This window comes from Salarias fasciatus (genome assembly GCF_902148845.1).
Source record: "Salarias fasciatus chromosome 7 unlocalized genomic scaffold, fSalaFa1.1 super_scaffold_4, whole genome shotgun sequence".
NCBI classification, from domain to species: Eukaryota; Metazoa; Chordata; class Actinopteri; order Blenniiformes; family Blenniidae; genus Salarias; species Salarias fasciatus.
Genome location: NW_021941229.1, coordinates 5,450,057 through 5,462,505, shown reverse-complemented (window position 1 = coordinate 5,462,505; position 12,449 = coordinate 5,450,057). Strand labels below are relative to the sequence as shown.

At 44.6% G+C, this 12,449-nt stretch overlaps 1 protein-coding gene across 3 annotated transcripts in view; it reads left to right on the top strand.

Moving 5' to 3' along the window:
• The window catches only part of cacna1bb (calcium channel, voltage-dependent, N type, alpha 1B subunit, b), a 159,234-nt gene extending 151,237 nt beyond the window's left edge, over positions 1-7,997 (top strand). For all 3 annotated transcript variants that reach the window (XM_030084679.1, XM_030084678.1, XM_030084677.1), the window contains 2 exons: positions 1,689-1,912; positions 2,568-7,997. In XM_030084679.1, coding sequence (XP_029940539.1) covers positions 1,689-1,912; positions 2,568-3,095 — 752 coding nt within the window. In that variant the 3' untranslated portion in view covers positions 3,096-7,997. The remainder of the gene's footprint in view (positions 1-1,688; positions 1,913-2,567) is intronic.
• The last annotated feature ends 4,452 nt before the right edge of the window (positions 7,998-12,449 follow it).

Below are 12,449 nucleotides of genomic sequence, written 5' to 3'. Positions count from 1 at the left end.
TGTTGGGGATTTATTTTTGTTCTGACTCCTTCAGTTTGATTTATGAAGCTGGAGCCGATGTAACTGATGATCTGTTCAGATTGATTAAAAAATAAAAATCTATGGAAAAGTTTGACAGCAGAAACATTTGGATTTTACTTTCTGCACCATCATCATATGAACACGACGTCAGAGCAGAAGGGCTCACTTGATCTTGATTTTCAGTATGGGAAAGCGGGGCCTCACCGGCCTTCGGACTTTATAGGTTTTAAGCTGGAAGGGTTACCGAGTTAGCACAGAGATAACGGGCAACGCCGCTTTTTGATCATTCAGTGTCGGTTCTTCCAGTCATTGTGAAGTAAAATTCAGCGAGCGTTGGCTTCTTCACAGGCCAGTTTTCCTCCACTGATGACATGTTGTTGCAATAGCAGTAGTTCTGATTTTGTGCTTCGTCACAGTGCTCAATTTCACTCCTGAAACCAGAGGAAATGATGTTTCCACTGGTAATTATTCACTGAGGACAGCGCCTGAAGACTTTCTCTCTTCACAGCACTCTCTCAGTACCTTCAGCTGCATTCAGAGTCCTCATCTGAAATATTTATATATACAGCTGAGCACAGAAATGATCATCTGACACTCTGCTACCCGGAGAGGAGAATTTAGTTTCTTTATTTGTCATCGAGGGCGACCTGTTGGATAGATTACCAGCTGAGAGTCTGGCAGAGTGTTTTTGTGTCAACACTGGAGGGCAGTAGCCTGGCTTTATTGCGGAGATAAAAGGCCGCAGCAGACGGGGATTTATGGACGTGTCCAGCGAGACGCCGCAGCACCAGCGGCCCTCTGGGCGTCTATTAAAGTCCAGAGAAACGGCGAGGGAGAAAGAGGAGCGAGCTCGAGCCCTCGAAAGCTTCTCCGTCCCAAGGCAGATCTGACACGTTGGATTATGATGAATAGGCTTCTGTGTTTCTGTCAACGCGGCTGTAATCTGAAAAGCTGGAATTATTCCAGCGTTAAGAGAAGTCATGTCATGACGGGGCTTCGCCTCATGCCACACGACTGGAAGCTGTAAAGCAACACATTCTGTAGAAATGAGTGATTTTTACTTTTTACAGAAGTGTTTTCAAACATTTGACTCGTATGTACATAAAATATGCTGTCTTACTTTTGTCATTCTCATTAATTTAAATAAAAAGAGCCATTTTGACACGTTTGTACAGAGAAACATTGTTTTACATTTGATGGTTTCTCAATTTAAAAATTTACCAGATTTTAAGGGTCATCTGATGAAAATCCTCATCAGCTGAGACGTACGAGCAGTTCAGCTTTAATGCTATAATAGAGAATAAGCTCAGCACTAAGGTAGCAGGAGTTCACTGATGTATCTGTGACTTTCTGGCTCGGGTTCTAATGTTTTATGTCTGTTTCTGGAGAACGGCGCAATCCACGGTAAAGACTTTCTTCACAAGACCACCTCATGGGCTGGACTGAGTCCCTGACAGGCCTGCTTTGGCTCAAAGGCTTCCTGTTTGAAGCCAAGGGGTTTCAAAGGCTGATGGAATATTCCTTCAATGCGCTGGAGGCAGCAAAACACACCCTAATATTCAGATGACTTTCTGTTATTAAAGGCTTTTTGAAGCTCAGTCATCCAGTTGTTTACAACCACAAACGTTCAAACCTCCATCACGGATCTTGTCCCCTCTCTCCTCCAGGTTCGTTCACCGACCCCTCGGCCGAGGACTCGTCCAGAGAGCGAGCGAGGGAGCGGGACCGCAGCCGGCCCCAGGAGAGGAGGCACCACTCCTCCGCCGGGGAGAAGCAGCGGTATTACTCCTGCGAGCGTTACGGCAGCAGGGAGCAGTGCCACGCCAGGTCGGCCGGGCCCAGTCGATCCACGTCTCCGGGAGAGGGGCAGGACCCGGGCTTCCCCAGACAGGTGAGACGCACGCCAAGTACAAACATTCTTACACTGCGTGGTATGATTGTTCCAAAACTACATCCATATTTCACAGTAAAAGCACCCAAATAAGATTTACTAGACAAATTATGAGTATTATTCAGTATTTTTTTTTTTTTTTTTTTTTTTTTTTTTACTCATTCAGATGCCTGAATGAGAGTCGGTAGCAGAATGAGAAGAACTGTTTGACCACTTCAAAACAAGCTGTTTGGCTTTAGTAGAGAAAATTTGCCATTCTCTTTCAGTTTAGAAAAAAAAAAACAAACACTAGATTAATTTCTGTTGCCCAACGATGCCTTTTCACTTGAAATGTTGAACTTTCTGCTAAATCTTGTGCACAAAAACTGGAATTCTCTCAGTAAATCACTTCAAATGCTTCGGCCGTCTTCAGGGCTAAATGTTTTAATCATCTGTTGAACCAATACGGTTCCAATGATTCTGTGTTGATTTGTTGTGGTTTGGATGAGTGTCTTTATTAGACAGAAGACAAAGACAGAAGATGTATCATATAAGATCCTTTACAGTTTCTGAAACCACAAAAGACTTTAAAATTCATGTGCTCTTGATGTCAGATTTGAATAAAATGAAGCAGCTGGTTTTGCACCAACATCATGTTTGTGCCTTGCTCCTGCAGCATGGTAGCAGTGTGGTTAAAGCCCTCCCCTCTGGCGCGACCACACCGGGCCGCGGGCGCCGCCAGCTCCCCCAGACGCCCCTCACCCCCCGACCCGCCGTGGCCTACAAGACCGCCAACTCCTCACCCCTCCAGCCCGGTGCCGGCGCCACCGCCGCTGCCGCGGGGCTCCAGACTCGCTTCAGCCGTGGCCTTTCGGAGCACGACCGCTTGGTCGGGGCCCTCGACGAGTCCCCGATGCCCGTTACGCGAATCGGTTCGGACCCGAACTTGAACCGGCAGCAGCAGGACTCCTCTCGCCGGGCGCTCCTCGAGGAAACGGAGGACTTCCAGGACGCCGTGAGCAGCCACGGCGGAGGAGGGGGCGGGCGCGCCGCCAGGACTGCCGCCTCCACCGCCGCCAGCGCCGCCGCCGCGCAGGGCCGGGCAGGGGTGGTGCCCAACGGGTACCACTTCACCGTCGGGGTCAGCTCTGCGTCCGGGAACCGAGCGAGTCTCAGGGAGCGGGAGGAAGACGACTGGTGCTAAACTCGGCAAGGAACTCTGGGAAGAGTTTGCTGTTGAGTAGCGGATGGAGGGCAGCTTCTGCGGCGCTGCTCAGAGCGCCAGTCGGACCCGGCGCAGCGGTCCAGCGGGAGGCCCGGCGGCTGGCACGGAGCCAGAGATGCTGAGCATTTAAAGAGAGTCAGCGGACAGTGCCGTAAAGGGGGATCAGATATCATTCCAGCTTTGTAGTGTCACTCTCTTTTTAATATGATGACCTCTTTATGGAAAAATCACACCAACTGTTTTCTACCCCTTTACTTGCACTGAAATTATAGCACATTTGAAGACCCTCAAGTATTTTTGCCTTGGCCAGTAAATCCAGTGGAGCAGAGGACGAAAAAGCCAAAATCTCCTCGTTCTTTCAGTGAAACTGTGTTTCAGGCTAACCCAATAGCCTCAGTCCTCACAGAAACATGGCGGTTTTTTTCTTTTTTTTTTTACAACTGCAGAATAGTTGGGATCTTGCATGAAATCTCAAGAAAAAAAAAAACAGATTGCAGTGATGTGCAAATTACAATAAACTCACATTCAAAAGAGAATGAAGCAATGACAGCAGATCAGATGTTGGAATTCTTAAATGCATAAACACAACTGCAAGCAGGCAGAATGTGGTTTGGCAGCGCGTCGATGAAGTGAGCCACGTTTTCCCCCAAAGTCATGTTTGAGTGTAAAGTTGCCACAAAGCCTGTATATATTGCAGCTCACCACTCGTGTTGGATTCTAAACTGATTACAAGCTGGAAGGTCCTGTAAAACAGTTAAAAAAAGGAAAAGAAAATGTTGATCAGTAAAAACACCTCAAGTTATGTTTAAATGTAGTTTCTGGACACTGTGATAGAATCGTCTCTGTGTCCCTTTTATGCCCACATAGTAGAAGAAATCTCTCCCTCCTCACCTTTACTGCTAAAACCCTTCATGAACGATTTAAACCCAATCAGGACACTGACCACCGATCAGGTTACCCTATACCTGCTGGTTTTATAATGTGATACGTGGCTCAGTTCAGTCCGCTCTCGCACTTCACGAGAACATCCTCAGTTCTTGTTCTGGTCGGGGAACTCTGTGTGGAGTTTGGGTTTTCCTTCTATTTCCCCCTAGTATTCAATCTTCCTCTTCTTCTTTCTTCTTGGTTTGTTTACTGCATAATTGCTGTACATTAATGATAAACAGGAAGACGTTATTCTTGCACATCATAGCGGCTGTCACTTGTGGATTGTGATATCGTGCCGTCAAACTTTTTAACAATTCTATCCAACTCCATGAAATCCAGGTCTGAAATATCTGATATATAAATACAGTTTCCTCCTCACATCCCAATTATTTGAGCTTGTCGCACCAAGTAAATGTCAAAAACCCCGTCAGCTTCAACATCCGATATGTTGTCTTTCTATAAATTTCAGTCAAATGTGGGTTTGGAACGATTTGCACATCATTGCATTCTCTCTGTATTTACATTTTGAAGAGCGTCCCAGTTGTTTTTTGAGATGGGGTCATGTAGATGTGTCTCATTTGTTTGTATGTGAGTGAAAAGTTTGATCTGCCAAATTACAACCTCGTCTTGATTTTTGTCCATTCACAGTTACTACAGGGTTATCTCCGAATTAGGAATATGTGGGTCTTAAATCTTCTGCCATGAACACCAAATGAACACAGTAGGTTTAGTCAGGAGCAGATCTCAACTGGGATTTGATCCGAGGTTTCTCAAATTGTACCAGATGGGGTCAAAAACGAGTCTTTTTCTGACATTAAGTGACTAAATACTAAGTGCCTCGTTTTCCACGATGTATTGAAATGCAGCCTGGCTTTTGGTTTAGATGGAGAGAGAGCTGGGATCTTCCAATTTAAGGTTACATGGACTGATCAAAACTTGTTTCAATCTAGTATAGAGGACGACTGCAAAAAAAGTCTTTTTTTTTGTATTGAATTTTATGGTAGGTAGGTCTGAATTAGAGACCCAAAGTCAGCAGTTTAGTGCATGCCAGGGTTGAAAAAAAAAATAGTGTCTGTACTTCTTGCTTACGGATGTGTGGTTAGCGTTTGCCTTTCTCTTTCAAATCTACTGCCAGACCGAAAACAGTCTCAGAATGGGGAAAAGTGCCATTTTTAGATAATTTAATACAGAATCGATACACCTGCCTCTTTAAGCATGCAGTCCAAATGTCTCACATCTGCCATCGTTTGTGACTTGTGTGGCGTTCACAGGTCCAATAAAGAGTCGGGTTGTTGCTGCTGACTGTTGAATAAAAGTAGGGCTATGCAACAAGACGACACTCCATCCGCCCCGTAGCTTTACCCTTCTGACATCTCCAGGTTCAGGCTTTAGCGTGACTGAGACCAAATTTTCAAATTTGCGTGTGGAGACTTGTAAATGATCAAATGTATTATATGTAATGTACAGCGAACATACTATAAGGCACAGATTGTCTTGAAGCTGATATGCTGTATGTGATTTTTTTTGCTTTTTTTTTGAGGCGAGCAAGTTTACTGCATGACGCCTACTCACCCAGAAACACCCAGTATACGAAATGGGGTCTTCTTCCAGACCTTGGGCCGAGTTGTAATTTCAATTAAATTGAGTGGTTTTGAAACTTAAAGGGATGAAAAAGAAAAACACAGCCAATAAACAGGTTTTTGTGTGAAAAAAAGTGATGAGCTAACCCAGCTTTTTTCATGTTCTTTGTAGACGTCTGCCCAGGACGAGAACAGAGCCTCTTCCCTCCATGTCAGTGACACAGCTTTGATTACTTTAAATAAAATTAAATGGGGTGTTTTTCAGTTGTAAGTGCGGTATTAGAGGTGCATGGGTCCATAATGGTCTTTTTTTTCTCAGTTTGGAGAAATTTGGGTATTTGTGCTGCTAATCTTCAAAGACAGAAGACGGGACTGATCAACCACATCCAGTAATCCAGCTTCATTCCTTTTGTGTTCTTGATCCGTTTCCCCTGAGGACACGTAGTACATTCCTGTTGTAGGTGGCCAGTATGTGTATTTTGTCTTCGATAACTATCATTTTCAGAGTTTTAAATATAACCATCTATTTTTTTATGCAAATTTTATCGCCTGATGCTATTTTGGCTTCTATACCAGTAAATCCATTTATTGATAATATCCAAATGAACATCTCAGTTGAGTTTTTATGCCGATGATTCCTTCATCTTCATGTGTCATTCAGTCGCCGTTTCATGCTTTTCCAAACTGTGGCAGCCGTGCCAGCGCCTACCTGCAACAGCATTTTTAATGAGTTACAAATGCCACATTTCAGCTTTAAGTAATCCAAACTATCCACTGAATCTCTTCACCTGTCAATTCCACCTTCCACAGATTCGATTTTACGCTATTTTGTGCTGTAATTCACCTTATTCTGCCAGGATAACGCAACACATCGACCATACTCCGACTCTACCTCTTTTTATTATAACATTGTAAAAGGATAACGCTTCCGATAACCTGTTTTCTGTTTCTTACAATTATCAAGCCTCAATATAAGAACGAACCAAAATGTTTCAGCTCTGCTCAAATCTCTTGATAAAGGCCACAAGAAAATGTCAGATTTCTTCCTAAAATGGCTTAAAAATAGCTACTTAAAGTTTTGATGTTGCAGTCTTGTATTATATAGTTTTGAAAACTCAGCTGGAAAGGTTGGATTCAGCGGATTAGACACTGAATGTGGTCCAACCTATGTAAAGATTCAGTGATAATAAATCAACTTCAAGATAAGTGCATGTGGGAATAATAAATCATGTGATTGTGCGTATTAAAAAAAGCAGACACATTAACTCGTGCTGTTTTATGGCTGATAATGTGTTTTTAATGGTTTTCCACAGCAGTTGACATTCTGCAGACACTGAAAACACAATTTGGCTCATTTTTCCAAGATGTGAAGATTAAAAAAAAAATGAACAAATTCAGTGTTTTTCGTCAAGATGCTCAATATGGTTATATGTGATTGTTAAACAGGCAGAGATTTTGTTCTTAAATGGACCATGGTAATGCTGTTGTGGTCATGTTCACCTTTATTAAAATATTCAGATTTATTTGGACCATTTTCACTCTTTCTGATTGAAAGTACAGACCTCGGTGCTCGCTGTCGTTTCCTGGCAATTGTAGAATCATGTAAATTATTTCCAAATATCTTGTCCGAGTCGGATTCTTCCCTCATGTTTTCTTTGTCTCATTAATGTGAAATCTGTTCGATGGATCTAACAGGAGACGTTTTAGACTTTGAAGCAGTGAAGTCTGACTGTAGGTGTGGGTCTGGTCTGTGTCAAAGTATCAATAGATTGCCTGTCATTGTAAGTTGCTGTTTTGGAGCAGTAGACTTGAAGTGTATTAAAGAAATATATAGAATCGACATTTTCAAACCTTTAATGAGCCCCACGTTTACAGGGTGCCAATTTCTGTTTTTTTGTTTTGTTTTGTTTTTTGCCCTTTCACAGGTTTTGTGTGGCTGCCCCCCCTCTCAACATGTCCTGTTTGCATGTTCTGAAAAGAAAATTTGCATGTGAAAAAAAGAACAACAAAAAGAAAACAAACAAAAAAAGGAACTGAGGAATTGTTTGGCTTCACTAAGGTCATGATTTGTATGATTTATTTTCTGGTGGTATTTTCTATCTTCTATCTAAACACACAAATGTATCGATTTCAGGTAAAACAGAAGAAAAAAGAAAAACAAACAAAAAAAGGCTTGAATATTGTTTTTTTTCTCTCACAGAACCACCAAAGTGGAAACAAGCTGTTTCTGAGAAAAAGAGGTTCTGGAGTGGCTGAATCCTTCGCTGCCTGATCTGTTACTTGACTGTCTCTCCCACAGTCATTTGGACTGTACCTATAGATTTTTGTATGAATATAAGTCCTTGAATAAAGAGGTATGATGATGATATTGCAACATGCAGATAGTTTGAAAGTTGTATTGAAGTGTCTCATTACTGGGGTTGGGAATTCATCGTATTTCATTACATCAGACACCTAAATTTCACTCTGTTAAATATATTTTCCACACTGCTTTTTGCAAATCTGATTATTTCCTCTAAACAGCTACTGGCTCATTCTCCACCCAGAAGTCCAGGAGTCTGAGCAGTCCAGATCCATATCAGGCTTTGAGCCAATTAACTGAATGGAGCAGCATTATTTCTGAAAAACGCCACTTTTAAAACGTGCTTAGATGTCCCCCTGAACTGTCACTTTAATGAAGTGGTGGAGTTTGAGTGTCTGCATGATCCCAGGAGTGATGTTGTTGGAGACCTTATCCCCTGGTAGACCCCTGGCAAAGAGGTCCTGGGTGATGGGTCAGACTTTCAAAAGCCCATATGAAAGAAATAAAAGGCCGATACTTTGTCCAGTATGGCGTAGCCTGGACCCAGGTCCTGGACTCACCACCGACCGAGGGAAACGTAGATGTGGATTGGGTGCAGTCCACATTAGGGTGCCCAGTGACCCGATTCGCAGACACAGGGACTAGCTCTAGGGACATGGAATGTCACCTCGTTGGGGGGAAAGGAGCCTGAGCTTGTGAGGCAGGTTGAGAAGTCCCAGCTAGATATAGTCAGGCTCACTTCCACACTCAGCCTGGGCTCTAGAACCCAAACCCTTCGAGAGGGGCTCGACTCTCGACTTCGCCGTGTTTGCCCATGGTGAGAGGCAGTGGAGTTGTCTGTGTTTGGCCCACAGCTCAGCCGCCATGTGTTGGAGTTCACCCCAGAGGGTTGCGTCCCTGTGCCTTCGGGTCAGGGATAGGTGCCTCACTGTTGTTTCGGCTTATTGTCCGAAAAATAGCGTAGAGTACCCGGCCTTCTTGGAGTCCCTGGGAGGGGTGCTAAACACTTATCCAACTGAGGACTTCATTGCCCTATTGGGGAACTTCAATGCGTAGGCAGCAACAGTGAGACCTGGAAGGAGGGTGGCGGTTGAGAAATCGATGATCAACTGTGTTGTGTGTCATCTGACTTCCGGCCACTTGGACACTTGAGTGAAGAGACGGGCAGAGCTGTCGACCAATCACCACCTGGAGGTGAGTTGGATTCGCTGGCGGACGAGGAAACCGGACAAACTCGGCAGACCCAAACATTTTGTGAGGGTCCGCTGAGAATGTCTGGGGGTACCCTCTGTCAGCATGGTTTTCAACTCCCACCTCTGGGAGAGCTTCTCTCAGATCCCGAGGGAGACATTGAGTCTGACTGAACCAAATTCTCCACCTCCAATGTTGAAGCAGCTGCTCAGAAATGTGGTAGTAAAGTCTCTGGCGCCTGCCGTAGTGGCAACCCCAAGACCCGGTGGTGGACACCGGAAGTACAGGCTGCCGTCAAGCAGAAGAAGGAGTCCTATCGAGTCTTGTTGGCTCATGGGACTCCAGAAGCAGCTGACAGGTACCGGCAGGCCAAGCGAACTGCAGCCTGAGCGGTTGTGGAGACAAAAACTGGGGTGCAGGAGAAATTCGGGGTGGCCATGGAGGAGGACTATCGGTTGGCCTTGAAGAAATTCTGGCAAACCGTTTGGCACGTCAGGAGGGGAAAGCAGGTCTCCTCCAACACTGTTTACAGTGGAGATGGGGAGCTGCTTACCTCAACAAGAGATTTATAGCATGTTGGAAGAAATATTTCGAGGACCTCCTCAATCCCATCGCAACATCTTCCGTGGTGGAAGTAGAAGAGGCTGAGATCTCAGAGTTGGACTGATCCATTACCTAAGCTGAAGTCATCGAGGTGGTTGGTAAGCTCTTTGGTGGCAAGGCACCTAGGGTGGATGAGATTTGCTCTGAGTACCTTAAGTCTCTGGATGCGCAAGGACTGTCTTGGTTGACACGTCTCTGTGGCATCACGTGGCAATTGGGGAAAGTGCCTCTGGACTGACAGAAGAGGGTGGTGGTTCATCTTTTTAAACAGGGGGACCAGAGGATGTGCTCCAACATTAGGGGATCACACTCCTCAGCCTCCCCAGGAAAGTCTATTCCAGGGTACTGGCCAGGAGGATTCGACTAATAGTCGAACCTTGGATCCAGAAGGAATAATGTGGTTTTCTTCCTGGTTGGGAAACACTGGACCAGTTACATACCCTCCATAGGGTACAAGAAGGCTTTTGGGAGTTCGCACAACCAGTTCACATATGTTTTGTGGATTTGGAGAAGGCGTACAACCGTGTCCCTCGAGGTGCCTTGTGGGGGATGGTTCAGGAGTACAGAGTCTGGGGCCCCTTGTTAAGGGTGGTCCGAACTCTGTATGGCCAAAGTAGGAGTCTGGTCCACATTACCAGAAGTACGTTGGACCTGTTCCCAGTGCATGTTGGATTCTGGTAGTGCTGCTCTTTGTCACTGGTTCTGTTCATTGTTTTTATGGACAGAATTTCTTGGAGCAGCCAGGGGTTGGAGGGGGTCCAGTTAAGGAACAATTAGATTTGTTGTCTGCTTTTGTACATGATGTTAATGTTGGCTTCATTGAACCTAGACCTACAGCCTGCACTGGGGTGGTTTGCAGTGTGAAACGATGGGGATGAGGATCAGCACCTCAAAATACAACCAGAAGAAAGTGGCCTGCCCTCTCCAGGTTGGCAGAGAGATCCTTGCCAAAGTGGAAGAGTTCAAGTATCTGTGGGTTTTGGTCGTGTGTGTGTGTGTGTGTGTGTGTGTGTGTGTGTGTGTGTGTGTGTGTGTGTGTGTGTGTGTGGATGGAGAGTGACGATGACAGGCGGATTGGTGCAGCAGCTGCAGTGATGCAGTCTTTGTATCGGTCCGTTGAAGTGAAGAAGGAGCTGAACTGAAAGGCGATGCGCTCAATTTACCGGTCAATCTTCACTCCTACCCTCAATTCAGTTCAATTCAATTCAGTTTTATTTATAAAGTGCTACTTAAAACATAGTCATTTATAGACTCTTTTACAGAGAAAACTCAACAGATCCACATGAGCAAGCATAAGCGACAGTGGAAAGGAAAAACTCCCTTTTAAAAGGAAGAAACTTTTGCAGAACCAGACTCAGAGGTGACGACTTTCTGCAATTCCGGTTTGGGCGAGGGGACAGAAAGAGAAAGAATTAGGAGAGACAGGCACATTTCATGTATAAACAAAGAAACTAAAGGAGACTACAAGAGAAACAATAGTGAATGACACGTAGTTATGAAACATTACATGAAAGAAAAGAGAGAAGTGAATCAGAACTGGGAGCCGGTTCCACATGGTAGGAGCCCGGGGTTAAGTAAACTGCTTGCACCTACTGGGTCCGGGCTATCTCATTCAATTAATGGAATGACTTCACATATGGTCATGAGCTTTGGGTCATGACTGAAAGGACAAGATACCGGATACAAGCAGCTGAGTGTGCTTCATTTGTAGGGTGGATGTACACTCCCTTAGCGATAGGGGGGCAGAGCTCGGAGTAGAGCTGCTCGTCTTCCACATTGAGAGGAGTCGGCTGAGGTGGCTTGGGCACCTGTTTAGGATGCCTTCTGGACGCCTCCCTGGGGAGGTGTTCCGGGCATTTCCTACTGGGAGTAGCCCCCGGGGAAAATGCAGCACACACTGGACAGACTGTGTCTCTTGGCTGACCTGGGAATGCCTCAGGATCATCCTGAAAGAGCTGGAGGAAGTGTCTAGGGATAGGGAAGTTTACTCCTCCCACAACCAGGTCCTGGACATATGGTTGAAAATGGATCAATGACTCTAACGATGGAGAAAAAAAAAAATCTATAAATCCAGAGTATGTGAATCAAACCAGCCAGTCATGCACCAACATCCATACAACAGTCAAAGTCACTGAAATCCTGTTGGTTCTTTCTCTTATCCTCAGAGCAGCTCATTTTGGAAATGGCGAAATGCCTTAAAAAAAAACATCAGCATGAGGTTGTCTTCCCACATATACAGAAAATGCACTTGATGTCAACCAGTTATTGTTTCTGGCTTGTTTTTTTATGTTTCTGGAACAAACCATGAACTGTATGGAGCAATCTTAACTACAATCGATTTCCACATGGAAATCCAAACCGTCCTGGACTGCATGAAATAACATTAAGAGGGGAATTGCGTGTTTACAGAACTAATACACAGTTGGAATATAGTGCAGAAAACAAGGAGTTTCAAATGAGCCACACCTGAGGAATCTTTTTAATATCCTAATTTAAAACACTCCTATAAACCTCATATCCCTGCTCGGGTCTCAGTGTTGTGTGTAGCCTACTTTTAAGAAATTTGTTGGAAAAAAAATCTAAACTTTCTTTGAGATTTTGACCATTTGACCATTTAATGCGAGTAACCATTTTGGCTGCTGCCTGCTTGTTTAGCACGACTGTGAAAGCTGTAGAAAAGGTGAAAACGGTAAATTCTGTTTTACAGGTCGTACTTTGGGGATTTTAGGT